General features: G+C 40.1%; 1 protein-coding gene across 1 annotated transcript; it reads left to right on the top strand.

Annotated features, from left to right (window-relative positions):
* The first annotated feature begins 3135 nt into the window (after positions 1-3135).
* Positions 3136-3513, top strand: LOC123396318 (ethylene-responsive transcription factor ERF096-like). The gene has a single exon (XM_045091284.1). It carries the CDS (start codon positions 3136-3138, stop codon positions 3511-3513), a length of 378 nt encoding a protein of 125 aa, XP_044947219.1.
* Positions 3514-17048: the final 13535 nt, after the last annotated feature.

The raw sequence follows: 17048 nt of genomic DNA, 5'->3' as shown, positions 1-17048 counted from the left end.
TCGGGGGTGATCAACATGGCTGGTGCAACGAGTATTTTCGCCAGATCTACGCATGCGATGATGCAGGCTGAGGGAGACAACCTGTGCCATGGCCTTCTTGTCCGGTGGACGTGGTAACACAGTGGTGGTGGATCGATCTCCCTCTTCCCTTGCTCATGGGACTCGATCTACGACTGGTGGGCATTGTCGTGCCTTGAGGTGGGGAACGATGGCTCGATGCAAGATGCAAGATGCACATGTGGCGGGTCGGGGGTTGCAGGGGTGATTTGGGGAGAAATGCATGGGCCTCTTGTCCTCGTCGTTTCCATGATCTGGAGATGCCCGATAGAATGCGACGATCGTTGTGGTCTCCGGTATATATGCATAGTGGTGGGGTGGCTGTTGGCCATGAGTGACTTTTCCTTGCCCAGATCTGTCCGGGTGGGCTCCGGTATTGCCAAGGCGGTCGTTCTAGGGTGGAAGGAGAGGCCTTTTCTCCTTTGCCCATCGGTGGAATCGTGTATCGTGGAGAGGGTGGTGGGATGGTCACGAATTCCAGTGCGACGACTCTGGTGGTGGGAGTTGTGGTGCTTGTGGGCGGAGCGCGGCACATGGGTGGTGGCTGACTACCTTGCATGGTCGTGAGGGTGGCATGGTGGATGGTGATTGGCGGTGAGTGGTGGTGGTGGTGGTGGTGGTGCGACAGTCTGCACCATGTCTTGGGTGAGGATAGTGCGAGCAAGGGTGAAAACCTCGTCGGCCCCTCGTCAGGCCAACGACAGCGTCGCTGATGGACATCGTCTCCTTCTTGAAGGCACCGTCGCAACTGTTCTTTTTTCCATCTAAGACACTCCGGGTGAAATCCCAAATCATTTGCATGACGTGGTGACGGGGTTGCGGTGTCATGCCTTTTCGGGAGGCACCGCCTTACAATCCGCATCTTGTCGATGTCCCCGTCAAATTCAAATGATGCTTTGTTATGCTTATTTTTCGTTTGCTTGCAGGTATATGGTGTCATGTAGCTTTTCTTTAGCATTTTTGTATCCAACCTTGGGTGTGTGTGGTGGTGTGTGTGTGTATGCGGATGTATGTATGTGGTTGATACTTAGACCCTATTTGGAACCACTATATATTATAATAATCTGGATTATAGAGATAGATTATATAATATGGTTTATAAAAATAATCTAGGTGGACATGTTTGGAGGCCAGATTATATAAATTGTAATTCAGGTTTTACATTGCATAATGACTTGTCTGTCCTTTGCTTTTTTTTAAAGTGAAGGGTGGCGGTGGTAGGAATGTGATTATCTCCAACTTTATAAGGGTAATGGGTCATTAGCAATCCATAATCTGATTTTAGCTGGGGTAGAATAGATTATGAGTTTTTAATAATCTGTTCATCTATTTTTTATAATCTATACCATAATCTGTCATGTTTGAAGACATAATAGATTATAAAAATTAAATTATATAATCTGAATGGTTCCAAACAGCGCCTTAATCTATAAAGCGGAGCACCGTGTGCCAGCCTTTTTTTGTGATTGTAAGCATCCTGTGGCTGCTGAGCACTTGTGCTAATTTATTCTTAAATACAAAAAAAAATATTGAGGTAGGGCTAGTGTATATTGGAGATTTAATTGTAAACATGATTTTTCTTGCCAAAAATATGTTAACTTCATTTTTTGTACAAACATTTTACTGTAAAACTAAGTAACGGAAACAAACCAACTTTGACGATTCTGTTCCTCGTAAATCTAGATTATGTTTACTTATTTACTGAAAAGATAGCGGGTACAAACATTTACTTCTCCGCACATATATCTGCAGAATCCAACTTTAGATTTGTGTATGCAAAAGGGAGGACAAAGCTCTTACGCCCCTGACCATCACATCACTGCAATTCTTTCTGGGTAGCAAACGTGTATGTTGGACTATTGAATCTAACAACGTGGGCACAATTTAAAGGAAAAAATGTTCTCCGTGTTGAAATAATATATGACTCCATGGAACTTAATTAATGTGAACCATCCGTTGCCAAAACACACTCCAGAGTCAAGTGTATACCGGACCCAACCCAACCCAACTCACATCCGTATGAATAGTCAACTATATATTGGGACAGTGGATGGCCACACACCCAATTCATTATGTTTAGAAGTTTCCTTACTAGCTAGATCTCCCGCACAATTTTGGTTATACTATTTAAGCAGACAATTCAGGCACGAGGCCTGAATATTAATACGATGGTATGTTGGTATGAGCATGACTTCATATGCATCCGTCATTGGCCGGTCACCTGAGCTAATTTAACTTGCATCCATCCACGTAAGTATCGGAAGTATTCTCTCTCTGCATATGATGATCAATCAAGAGAACCAGCTGATATATGTCTGCATATTTTCTCTCTCAGCACGAAGAAGGTACAATCCAGATCATAAAACCCGATGCCTGAATCCAGAACGTGAAAAACCTCAACCATAACCCAAACCCGAAAAACCCCGAACACTATATAAAATACTTGAATTATGGGGTATCATAAAAAATGACAAAAATCAGGTATTATTTTAAAAACCCAAAACTTTTGTAACCTGAATTACTCGACGCGAGTTCTCCGAGATTCTTTGTAATGTTGTTTAATTAATAAAATGCCGACGTTATATTTTTTCTCTTTTAATACTAGATAACTAATTAGTCAAAATCACACATGCATGCAACTTATTGAAAAATGAAATGTAATGACCGTCCAGGTACAGGGCATTCATTCAAGCCCAACAAAGGATCGATACACTTGCTTTACGCCTTTACCTTTAACCTAAACTAGTCTAATTACCAACTTGCACTAGTTAGTGTTTGTTAAATTGCAACGTCGAGCTTTTAAGCAGGTGCTGCAGATAGAGGCCGGAGCTAGCCGCGATGAGGGGCCCGTCGTCCACAATCTCAATCGAGCGCGAGAGAGAATCCATTAGGGCTGGCTCTAGCTAGCTAAGTATCACGACGGAGTACTATATTAAATACCACACTCTCACTCTCTACCATTCACATCGCCGTCGTGGTCGACACAGCCACACAGCCTAACTAGCTAGCTCCAGCTTCTGCTTACTAGGGTTCGCTAATTAAGAACGATCTCGGATCGATCGACTAGATAGTCAAGTAATGGAGGGCGGCGGTGGATGGGGTGATCAGGCCGGGAAGGATGTAGGAGGCGAGAGCACCAAGTACCGCGGCGTGCGACGCCGCCCGTCAGGCAAGTTCGCGGCGGAGATCCGCGACTCCAGCCGGCAGAGCGTCCGCAAATGGCTCGGCACCTTCGACACAGCCGAAGAGGCTGCACGGGCCTACGACCGCTCGGCCTACGCCATGCGCGGCCACCTGGCCGTGCTCAACTTCCCCGCCGAGGCGCGCAACTACGTCCGAGGCGGGCCGTCCTCCTCCTCGTCGTCGTCCCGGCAGCCGGTGATTGAGATCGAGTACCTGGATGATGAGGTGCTGCAGGACATGCTCAAGGAGGGGGAAGGTGGAAGGAATAATTAAACACTACCGGATTTGAATACTGAACTAGTGATCGTGCGATCAATTCATGCACCACCATCACCTGGTCGTGTTTATGGCTGTGAGCTTCCGATCCGTGCTTTGCATGCATGTATGTTAAGGTTGGATTTCCAGTATTTTTAGGTGTTCAATGAAACTATATATGAAAGTGGTCGATCTGATGTGAGCTGATCAGGAACCTATCTCAATCGTACGTGATCATATATATCAATATATCATCATCATGCAAGTTATGGAATTGGGTTGCTTGTTGGATTAATCACCTTCTTCTCCTCTCTGAGTCCCCACCTCCGAATATAGTTTTGGTAGATCATATGCGGAAATCTCTAGAGGATCTGAAATTGTAAGCCTATATAATTAATATTTCCCAGCTAATTGATTGGTCACGGGTTTAGCATAAACTAGCATATAGTACAACGTATTTGTTGATGCCAACAAAATTAGACAAATGGGTGCATGCAATGTATGGCTGGTTCGTATACATACTCTTGGAACATAAAATGAGATTATCAGTATTTTTAGCTAACTATTCGTCCAAGGTACAAATTCTCAAATGTCAAACAGTGAGTAGTATCTAGTGGCAGATCTAGCCATCTAATAGCAAGAAAAAAATGTTTTACATTTGTACATATCCTCACGTACCGATGCATGAGTGATTGAAGAATTGCTTTCGATGGTACGTATGTGCCAGAAATAATTTAGCTGCATGAGCTGAACTAAAGACCATCCTCACAGAAAGTTGTTGCTGAACCCCACCACAGGTACACCCTCTATTCAGCCAATTTAGGTCAAGTACTCTATCATAACTATTAAGTGCAGGTGATACCAAATGTATAAACTGAATTGGAATAGGATGGAAGTATCTTCTTCAAGTATCCAGAATTTCTTCTGTGAGAGAAAATTGGAGGGAAAACACCGCAGTCACCAGATACGGGTTTCTACTCCCATGCACATGTGTTCCCTTTGTTTTGAAAATAGTTACTAGTATAATTTAAACTACAAAAAACAGTCTAGATTGTAATAACAGTATATTATATGCATTCGATTTTATTTTTTGAAAAATAGTTTGACTTGTGGTCTAAATCAAAATCATAAGGATGAGGGTTAAAAGGCGTCTTCACATGTTCTAAATTTTTTCTTTCAACAACCAAAAACACATAACACATAATATAGGCATATATGCCTTCTAATGCCAGCCTTTTGTTGAATTTACAGGAAAGCTTATTTTTTGCACAACATTTATGTAAGCCCAAGCTTGCCTTGATCTTAGGAGCCTTCATATAATTTCTAGCATATTGTGACTTGATAGTGAGATAAGATCAAGGTAAACTGCCCACATAAGGCATCTACAAAGACTTTATGTCTAGTATCTCTTTAACCTGTCATATAAGATAGTTGTTGATGTTGGGAAGCGAGGAGGAAAGATAATAGACGGAACTCTTACTTAAGAGGTACACTCTATGAACAATACATCTCTAGAGACAACCTCATTGTTTTAGTATGCCACACACATTTAATTTTTTTTAACCCGAGGCAAAAGCGTCGAGTTTTTTATATAATAAAAAAAATGCTCATTTAATTTCAGAAACCTGAGCCAAACCCGAAGCATAAAACGCAAAGCTCACACACACATATGGCACATCAAGCTCAAGAGAGACGAAAACCAAAACAAAATAACTAACTAGAAACTTATCTTGTGAGTAATTTTAGTTTCTAGTCTAGATGACGCAGAGAGGTTGAATCAGCAACAAGTATCCTTGTTTAGCAAGCTCCACTGGGTACGTTCATGGTCTATTCTAGGGCGACAGCATCGCCAACCACTATGTATGGTGTGTGTATGCGTTTGGACCAGGTGGTCATGGATGCTTTTACCCAACTTGAGTGGCAACATAGTCTTCAGATTGCATTTGCGCATCCCAAGTATATGGTCGTCCATTTAGTCTTATGATTGACTTTGTATGATTGCTAGACTACAACTATGTGTGTGTGTGTGTTGGGGGGGGGGAGGTTTTATGTATCCTAGTCATGCAGCGGGCAAGTGTGTACTCATGTGCGTCATGTGCTTATATATATATATATATATATATATATATATATATATATATATATATATATATATATATATATATATATATCAAAGCATTCTTTGTCAAAAACATAAATACGGCACATTGTGACAATCATATTAAGAATCAAGCCTGGTTCCGTGGATACCAACTCTTCTAGTCCATTGTATCAACGTTGTTCTAAGGCCTGCCTAGGTAGTGGTTACAGATCGATCAAAAGTTAGGGAGACAATTTCCCTCCCACAACTTCAGGATTTGGTTGCACAACACATTAACCCACAAACATAACATAAATGGTTGAAAGGCGATTTCCTATGCATGATGATAGCTATACACCCTTTGGTATAACTGATTTTTTTGATATACGAGGTGTCGTGTCTCAATGGCATTGGCACAACTGCATTTTTGTTGTATATGAATGACCTTTTCTCACTTTTATTTGTCTTTTTGTTACCTTTTTGACACAAGTGTCTTTTCGTTGTGTAGAAAGGGCGTTTCTCACTCCTCTCGGTCTTTTTTCCTTGCCTTTTTGGCATAATTGCATGTTTTGTTGCCTGGTTGGTCCAAAACCACGATATATTCACTATAGAGTTATTTTTATATTTCAAATAATTTATCAAATTAATTAGAGATAGAAATTGAGGCCATGTGTAGCTACCACCATGGGTAGCAAATTATTTCTGATATATGGATATGTCATGTGAACAATTAAAAATATGCTTCCACAAAGATGTATAAATGCTTGAAAACTGATACTCAAGGACATCTACTGTTTATGGAAATGTTCGTTGAATCAGGCATAAAATTTTCTTCTGTCTACTTCTACATGACAGAGTCAACACTAGGAATTTCCTAATAAGAAAATACATGCACCTTTGTTGTTATGGAGGGAACTGACGAAACTACGATGCAACTATTTTGGGATTGTACATTTGTGCAAGATCATTGGACCAACATTATGCATATTAAACAAAAAGGAACTTCCATCGATGATGAAACACGGATGGAACATCAAACACTACCTCGTAACATTGCTATGGACATAATCATCCTGGGTTGCTGGAACATTTGGAATCAAAAGAAATGCATTTTCTCGAAGAGAGGAACACAGTGCAAACTCTTCGAAATGCATGCTTAAGCGAGACATTTCCTTATTGGAGTACATGATCAAGGAAAAGTATGATTGGACTCTTTAAAGGGTTGGGTGGGTACACATCTATAATGTTGCTACTAGAAGCTTAAAATCATACTTGAAATGATCCCAAGAGCTGGAATTGGATAGTGTATAGTTGTTTCTTTCTTTGTTATCAGTTGTACATTAACTATTACTTGTATATTTTTCTTTATAATTAATGAAATACCATAGAAGAATTGTTCTAAGGTTTTAGGTTCAAGAAAATTTGTATTAGGGTCGTGATATATAGACCATCAAAGTGTTGTACAGGTGAAATTTAACTGGGATAAACATATGCAAGGCAATTCACGAAATTCTCTTTAGAACTATCTTATATATATTTGGAAAATTGACCATATATATTATTAATGGGTATTGAAACAAAATTGATGGCATCATATTTCAGACTGACACTGTTGTAAATTATAAAATAGCTTAATTACGCATTACACATGTGATATTCATGTCTCATTAAATAACATCACACACACATCCATAGAACGTAGAATTGCCATTTTATGTTAAAAACACAATTAACTTCGAGAATTTACGAACTTAAGCAATCTATGAAAAAATAGGGAGTATTCATGTGTGAGAGCAATATATAAATATATATTGTTATGTGAACGTAGTTGTCTTTGAACTTTAGATAAGACCTTCCCGCAAAAAAAACTTTAAATAAGAGTGAGATTGTGCATGGTTGAGGCTAACAAAGATCTCCCACATGAAAGCTCTACTAGTTTTCTTGTTTTTATTTTGTGTGGACGAGGATGGAGTAGAATTTGTTTTGGATCCAATGCATGCGGACGTGCCGAATTAGTGCTGCGCGCATGTAGCTTGCGCTATAGTAATACTTAAATGGCAGTAGTGTACTGCGTCCTGGCTAATCAGTGGCTAATTGCCAACGAACTGGTCAATGGCGCATGTGGTGATCGATTGAGCTTGGAATCAACTGTTAATTAACTTGCTGACGCTGTAAAGCAGAACCTTATATACGTAATCAAAACAACGTCAGGGTTACGTACAGGTGCTTAAAAAACAGTAAAGTCGCAGGCAAATCATGAGTCTACATATGTACGTACCTGGCCTATCACAATAACTACCTAAAAATTTCTCATTCCTTATTTCAAAAGCTATATAGGCACATACAGGAAAGGGTAAACTGATCACCTAGCATGTAGTGTACCATATATGGAATCGGATGCATTCTGGGACGCTGTCACATTTGTTTTGAATGATACAGGAGCCTTTTATACTTTTCATAGATTTCCGAATCAATCTTTTCCTCGCTTTGTCTCATGTATGTTCTAGAAGAAGGGCAACCCACATGGAAGGGTTTAACGTGTACACCAAAGTATGTCGTGAGCACAATGTTCCCGCCTTTGTGCGTTTTTCCTTAACAAAAGAATGTAGATGGATTAATTAAGGGGCGTGCGACGCGTCAACCGATGGATTTTTAAGAAAGGTTCACCGGCTAGGGAGCCGTACGTCCGATTCATCGATGGAACTACTTGTATTGTTTTTTTAATTAAATTTTTCTGTAACAAAGCTTTTGTTATAAAACTTTGTATTCCTGCAACAAAACTTTCGTTGTTATGTGAAAAAAGACTTTTGTTGCAAGATCTTTTTTTCCTAAATTTCTGCAATAAAAGCTTTGTTGCAAACCATCTTTTTTTAATTTACTACAACAAGGCCCATGTTGCACAACCTCATTTCTAATTTTCCGCAACAAAAACCATGTTGCAAAACCACCTCTTCTCCAGTTTTCTACGATAAGACTTACAACCTTCTTTTCTAATTTCCTGCGACAAGACCCTTGTTACCAAAATTACAATAGCTTATCCATCACATCAATAGTTGCATGCATCGTCCCGATGCAGAGGCCGAAATAATCTTCTTTTAAAAAAACTATCCATCACATCTCATTTTCTGCAACAAGTCCCATGTTGCAAAAATTACAGTTGTATCTTCAGCCGCTCACGCACTTGCATATGCACCGTTCGTTATCACCATTCTACAACAACATTGTTGTTGCAAAGATAAGATGAGAGAGATGTATGTGGTCTAGTAGGACACATGTAGCAACATAGGCGGTGGACGTTATGCATTTGATCGGCCCGTAGATCATAATCATTTCCCATTAGTTAATGGTCAATTTGGAAAACAAACCAGAGCATTAGTACGAAACTACAAAGGATTTGACTTGTGTAATTTGTGTAAAGTAAACACGTACGTTCAACATATGCGGGTTTGGATCAAAATTGTGACATTTCTATAAATGAACCTTATCCTTTTTGTCATGGTGAAAGGGGTATATTTACGCATATCTAGCAATGATTTTGCCATGGTTGCCCATGTCTTATCCTGACTGTTGATGACTTTGGCGTCGTTGCTTTGCATCAACTTTAATGAAATTATTATTTTGCACATCTGAGAATGCAGAGGATGGGAAGTTTATCATTCATTTCGTGAAAAAAGTATAGTGTCATTACAGCTACGGTGCCTGAGGATCGTATCGGGCATAGAATCTTGACTGGAACCCACTCACACAACAGTACGCTCGTCACCTCTAGCAAAGTTTGCACGAGCAGTGTGCCTGACACTATTAATAGTTTAATGCATTCTATCCAACCTGAAATAGTTCAGTCTTTTATTTTTGATAGAGGATAGGAAATAATCTAGACCTACAAAGAGTTGCAAACATTTTATTTAACTTTCAAACTATAATCATCCCCTATTACCAATCATAATACCCCCACATCAACATGTTTGTAAAAAAAATAAACCTTTTGTAGACATAGCATTACTCGAGGATGGGTCCAGTCCAATAGGGTCCAACGACTTTATCTTTATCGGTATCGAACACTGTTGGAAAAAGACATATGTGACTTCAAAGTCGGGCATGATCAAGAACTCGTCACACCTATTTTAGAAAAATTACAGTGGCGGGTAGAACTTAAGACCTGCCGCTAGTACTAGTACATTAGTAGCGGGCAGGAATTAGCATCCGCTATTCTTAATATCTTTCATATTTGCTCTCTGACAAAAAACATCACTCGAAGGCATGTGAGTTGTGCCTACAACTCTTATGTAGCACAACACTGGTGGGCATAAATAACTACTGGCCACTCCTAAAATTTACCGGCTTTGCTCGCGGGCCAAAACACCAGCGGCAGTTAGTTCTATGCGCCAGCCATTGCTATTTTTTATATTAGTGGCGGACAAAAAAGTGCCCATTACAACATTACTTTGGCGACCCGTGCCATTTTTTAAACTTTCCAAAAGTTAGCAGTGGTGGTCTGCTACTTCTTGAGTTTGTGTTGGTTTTCCTTGAAGAGGAAATGGTGATGCAGCAACGTAAATAAGTATTTTCCTCAGTTTGTTGAGAACAAAGGTATCAATCTAGTAGGAGGAACAAGCAAGGCCCCAATCGTAGTACCTACACAAATAATCAAACACTTGCACCCAACGCTAAAAAAGGTTGTCAATCCCTTCAGAGTTATTTGCAAGGATGAGATCTGATAGAGATAGATATAAAAGGTTACGGAAAGAAAAGTAAATAAATTGCATCAAGATATTTTTGGTATTTTTAGTTTATAGATTTGAAAGTATAATATGGAAAATAGACCCGGGGGCCATAGGTTTCACTAGAGGCTTTTCTCATGAAGGAAAATAATACGGTGGGTGAACAAATTACTGTCGAGCAATTGATAGAAAAGCAAATAATTATGAAGATATCCAAGGAAATGATTATGCATATAGGCATCACGTACGTGTCAAGTAGACCGAAATGATTCTGCATCTACTACTATTACTCCACACATCGACCGACTCCTGCCTGCATCTAGAGTATTAAGTTCATGAAGAACAGAGTAACGCATTAAGTAAGATGGCATGATGTAGAGGGATAAACTCAAGCAATATGATGAAAACCCCATCTTTTTATCCTCGATGGAAACAATACAATACGTGCCCCGCTACCCCTATTATGTCACTGGCTGAGGACACCGCAAGATTGAAGCCAAAACTAAGCACTTCTCCCATTGCAAGAATTACCAATCTAGTTGGCCAAACCAAACCAATAACTCGAAGAGACTTGCTAAGATATGAAATCATGCAGATAAGAATTCAGAAGAGATTCAAATAATATTCATAGATAATCTAAACATAAACTCACAATTCATCGGATCTCGACGAACACACCGCAAAAGACTATTACATCAAATAGATCTCTATGAAGATCATGAAGAACATGGTATTGAAGATCAAAGAGAGAGAAGAAGCCATCTAGCTACTAGCTATGGACCCGTAGGTCGGTGGTGAACTACTGATGCATCATCAGAGGGGCAATGGAGTTGATGTAGATGTCCTCCGTGATCAATTCCCTCTCCGGGAGATTACCGGAAAAGGCTTCCACATTGGATCTCATGGGAACAGAGGCTCTCGGCGGTGGAAAAGCATTTTCCTGGCTCTCTTTTGCAATGAGGGGATATTTGGGAATTTATAGGCCAAAGAATAGGGTTAGGAGACCAGCAGGGGCCCACAAGTCAGCCCCCCTAGGGCGCGCCCTACAGGCTTGTGGCCTCCCAGCAGGTGTCCTGCCCCCTACTCCAAGTCTCCTGGGTTTCTTCTGGTCCAAGAAAAATAATTCCGGAGATTTTATTCCGTTTGGACTCCGTTTAATATTCTTTAACTGCAATACTCAAAAACATGGAAAAAACAAAAACTGGCACTAGGCTCTAGATTAATAGGTTAGTCACAAAAATAATATAAAATAGCATATTAATGCATATAAAACATCCAAAACAGATAATATAATAGCATGGAACAATCAAAAATTATAGATACGTTGGAGACGTATCAAGCATCCCCAAGCTTAATTCCTGCTCGTCCTCGAGTAGGTAAATGATAAAAATAGAATTTTTGATGTGGAATGCTACCTAACATATTTATCCATGTAATATTCTCTATTGTGGCATGAATATTAAGATCCATAAGATTCAAAATAAAAGTCTAATATTGACATAAAAACAATAATACTTCAAGCATCTAATAAGGCAATTTCTTCCTTTCGAAATAACATGGTCTTAGAAAGTTATCCCTACAAAATCATATGGTCTGGCTATGCTCCATCTTCACCACACAAAGTATCTAAATCATGCACAACCCCGTTGAAAATGAAGCAATCGTTTCACACTTTTTATCTTCTCAAACCTTTTCAACTCTCGCGCAATACATGAGCTTGAACCATGGATATAGCACTATAGGTGGAATAGAGTATGGTGGAGGTTGGAAAAAAAGGAGAAGATAGTCTCTCATCAACTAGGCATATCAACGGGCTATGGAGATGCCCATCAATAGATACCAATGTGAGTGAGTAGGGATTGCTATGCAACAAATGCACTAGAGCTATAAGTGTATGAAAGCTCAAAAAGGAAACTAAGTGGTTGTGCAAAAGACGTAATTCCACTAGTTATATGAAAGTGACAAAATAGGAGACTCTCTATGAAGAACATGGTGCTACTTTGAAGCACAAGTGTGGAAAAAATAGTAGCATTGTCCCTTCTCTCTTTCTCGCTTTTTTTCTTTTTTCTCTTTTTTTGGTGGGCTTCTTTGGTCTCTTTCATTTTTATGGGCTTCACTGGCCTCTTTTATTTTTTGTAAAGTCTGTAGACTCATCCCAACTTGTGAGGGAATCGTAGCTTCCATCATACTTTTCTCACACGGGACAATTCTCTAATAATGCAAACCATCACACTTTTATTTACTTACAACTCAAAGATTACAACTCGAGATGTAGAACAAAATATGACTCTATAAGCAATATGGAAGTGATGGTGCGAGTCATAAAAAAAATGGGACAGTGCTGTTGCATGGCAATATATCTCGGAATGGCTGTGAAAAATGCCATAATAGGTAGATATGGTGGCTGTTTTGAGGAAAATATATGGTGGTTGTTTTGAGGAAGGTGGGTTTAATGTACCGGTGAAATTTTTGAGGTACTAGAGAGGCTAACAATGGTGGAGGGGTGAGAGTGCGTATAATCCATGGACTCGACATTAGTCATAAAGAACTCACAGCCTTATTGCAAAAGCCTATTAGTTATCGAAGCAAAGTATTAGACGCATGCTCCTAGGGGAAGGGTTGGTAGGAGTTAACCATCGCGCGATCACGACCTCCACACAAAGGTTGACAATCATTAAACAAATCATGCTCCGACTTCATCACATAACGGTTTACCATACGTGCATGCTACGGGAATCACAAGCTTTAACATAAGTATCTCTTCTAATTCACAATTAATTACTAGCATGACTCTCATATTACCATCTTCATATCTCAAAACTATATGCAAGGAATCAAACTTCTCATCATATTCAATGCACTTAATATGAAATTTTTTATTATATTCCTCTTGGATGCCCATTATATTAGGACTAAATTCATAACCTAAACCAATTAGCATGCTATTTAAAGAACTCCCAAAACAATATAAGCGAGGTATGAGAGTTTAATAATTTCTATAAAACACATGACCTTCGTGCTCTAAAAGATATAAGTGAAGCACTAGAGCAACATTGCCTAGCCCAAAAGATATAAGTGAAGCACAAGGAGTATTCTAATAAATTCACGATTCAGCGTGTCTCTCTCAAAAGATGTGGGAAGCAAGGATGATTGTGGAAAACTAAAAAGCAAGGAATCATATCATACAAGACGCTCCAAGCAAAACACATATCATGTGGTGAATAAAAATATAGCCTCAAGTAAATTTACCGATGGATTGAAGACGAAAGAGGGGATGCCTTCCGGGGCATCCCCAAGCTTAGGCTCTTTGGTATCCTTGAATATAGCTTGGGTTCCTTGGGCATCCCCAAGCTTATGCTCTTGCCACTCTTTATTCCATAGTCCATCAAATCTTTACCCAAAACTTAAAAACTTCACAACACAAAACTCAACAGAAAACTCGTGAGATCTGTTAGTCTAAGAAAATTAAATCACCACTTAAGGTACTGTTGTGAACTATTTGTTTATTTATATTGATGCAATATTTACTGTATTCCAACTTCTCCATGGTTCATACCCCCCCATACAACCCATAGATTCATCAAAATAAGCAAACAACACAAAAAAAACAGAATCTGTCAAAAACGGAGGGCTCCACCCACAAGGGGTCCACAAAGAAGCGGCCTTGTCTATTCCACCATGGCTTTTGTCCACACAGGACTAGCCTCAATCATGGTAGATCTTCACGAACTAGGCGATCTCCTTGCCCTTACAAACATCTTGGCTCAACTCCACAACATGAAGTAGGATGCTCCCAAGCTACACCTAACCAATCTAGGAGGCACCATCCTCCAAAAGGTAATAGATGTGGTAGAATGATGAACTCCTTGCTCTTGTGCTTATAAAGATAGTCTCCTCAACACTCAATCACTCTCTCTCAGATTTGGCAAGGGTAGGAGAGATTGATCTTGTGGAAAGCAACTTGGGGAGGCTAGAAATCACGGTTCAAAGGATTGGAATGGAATATCTCGATCTCAACACATGAGTAGGTGGCTCTCTCTCAGAAAAATGGATCGCGCAAGTGTAAGTGTGTTTAGAGTGCTTCCCCTACGAATGAGAGTTAGGTGGAGGGGTATATATAGGCATCCCCTAAAATCCAACTGTTACAACATTATTTCCCAACTCGGTGACACCGAAATGAATCTCAGTGGTACCGATATGATGACCTAGACCAGTTTGCAAATCTCGGTGAGACTGATTTCAAACTCGGAAATTCCGATTCTTGAAATCTTCTCAACAAAAAGTTGGTCACTGAATCTCGGTGGCACCGATAGGAATGTTGCTGGTACCGAGATGTTAGAGTTTGGCATAGGTTTTGTCAAGTGTAAAATCGATAGGGCCGAATAGAAATTCTTGGTGGCACCGATTTTGCTGGTTTGGGTTTGTACACGGGTGTTTTGTGGGTGAATGACTGAGTATTTTTGGTGGCTACCTCTAAGCACTTGAGCAACCAATTCATCATAATACCTCATTCCCTTTTAATAGTATTGGCTTTTCTATGGACTCAAAGTGATTTCTCACAAAGTATAAAATGAAGAGTCTTCTTGCTTGAAGCTTGAGCCAATCATATTCCTTCCCTGCATCAAGGAGCATCTCCTCACAATCCTATAGCCAAAGCATCTTTGAACTTTTCTGAAATATACTTGAATAAACTCATTAGTCCAATGATGCATATGTTGTGATTAATTACCAAAACAATCTTAGGGAGCAATTGTGCTTTCGATTGGCTTGTATATTCTGATGACGGGCTTCCTTAAATGCCCCAGGTCTTCATGCGCAAGCAAGTCGGATGCACATCCCACTTAGCTTCAGTGGAGCTTTCATGCATTTATAGCTCTAGTGATCATTTGCATGGCAATCCCTACTCCTTGCATCGATATCTATCAACGGGCATCTCCATAGTCCATTGGTACGCCTAGTTGATGTGAGACTATCTTCTCCACTTTTTACCCCTTTGAAACCTACCACCATATTCTATTCCACCTATATGCTATGTCCAATGGTTCACGGTCATGTATTGTGTGAAAAATAAAAAGTTGATGCATATTGAAAAAGTATGACCCAATTGACTGACTTTGACACCGTGGTGCTTGACATTTGTATTAATGTGGTGAATATGGAGCCATGCCTTGTCAATATAATAAGATGAATGGGGTGAAACAATCTTTGAGGATCGTATACTTTGAAAGATTAACGATTTTGCTGCTTATACCTATAAGTATTCATATGTTAATGTTTGTTAATCCATCGTTTCTCAATTAGAGTACATGCACAGGGTTACATAATGGGTAGCATGTCACATCAAAACATCTATTTTTAATATTTACGTACTCGAGGACGAGCAGGAATTAAGCTTGGGGATGCTTGATACGTCTCCAACATATCAATATTTTTTATTGTTCCACGCTAATATATTATCATTCTAGCATACTTTTTGGGTATCGATTTACCAATTTATATTTTTTTAGCACTAACCTATTGACCTAGGGCCCAGCGCGAGTTGTTGTTTTCTGCATGTTTTTCACTTTTCAGGTTTACCATACCAAACGAAGTCCAATTGAACTAAACTTTTTGGAGATCTTTTTCTGGACCAGAAGAATACCACCAAGCATAGGAAGAGGGTTGGGGGCCATATCAGGGCCCCGAAGCCAACCCAGCGCGGCTTGGGGGCACCATTGTAATGCCCCAAGAGTGTATCTCTCCCTATTTGGAACCCTCTCTATGTGGGTCCACCTTGTCATTGCAATGAGAGCCTATCCATGTGTTATTTCATGAGTCACCTTGCTTTGTTTTCCTTTGCATGCATGCATCACTATCATTTCATGTCATTGTGTTGTTGCCTGGTGATCATATGATGTGATGTGATATCATGTGATGATATGTGGTTTATGTGAATTGTGTGGTGTGGTGCAACTCTAGTAGATAGCATCTGGTTTGCTCTAGGGTTTTAAAAACTTCCCCCTTCTGTTTTATCTCAAGCCCAAAAGTTACTTGATCTTTTCCTGTTTTAAAAAATGTCCTTGGTTTAGTATATTTTGTGGTGTTTGTGAGGATATGAATTTGCTGTTGTGAAACTATATTCTAAAGGTGCAAATATTCACAAAACAGATCAAACAAATTCTGTTTTCTTAATATTTTATTGCTCCAAATAATTCGTTTCCAATTTATTTAAATAGGTCATAAATCCTTATGACTAGGGGCATTTTTGTTTTGTTTTTAACCCCAACAGATTTGCCTTTGCTTTATTTTCTTTCTCTGGTTTTTTTGGTAATTAGAAAACCCCAAGGGTTTTATTTCCGTTTATCTGGCGCCACTAGTGGGCTTCCTCCCCCCTGTGTGGTCCAAACCCCTCCCTCGCGCATAGCCCATGCCTGTAGACGCCATTTCCCCTGTCTCCTTCCTCCGCCAGAATTCCTCAGAGAGCAGAGGTAGCACAGCAGCAACAGACAGCGTCACGGACGTCGAGGCGCTTCACTCGCCTCCTCCTCCTCCATATAATCCCCCCCTTGGCATCCGTGCAGCCTAGGGTTCCTCTCTCACGCCGCCACCTCCATCCCATCTCCTTCTTCCTCTCTGTCGACGACACCACGTAAGGGGATCGACCTCCTCCGCCATGGCCGCAAGCTGAGAAGCTCCTCGCCGTCGCTCCCGTACACCTGCGGCCTCTCGAACACCTCGGCGAGCACGCGAGATCCTCTAGGAGCCCATTCCCG

This window comes from Hordeum vulgare, chromosome 5H (genome assembly GCF_904849725.1).
Source record: "Hordeum vulgare subsp. vulgare chromosome 5H, MorexV3_pseudomolecules_assembly, whole genome shotgun sequence".
Taxonomy (NCBI): domain Eukaryota; kingdom Viridiplantae; phylum Streptophyta; class Magnoliopsida; order Poales; family Poaceae; genus Hordeum; species Hordeum vulgare.
The sequence above is the reverse complement of the archived record's forward strand: the minus strand, read 5'-3'. Positions and strand labels throughout refer to the sequence as shown.

What these genes read in the sequence shown, in the direction of transcription:
- LOC123396318 (XM_045091284.1), top strand. Translation starts at nt 3,136, where the DNA reads ATGGAGGGCGGCGGTGGATGGGGTGATCAGGCCGGGAAGGATGTAGGA.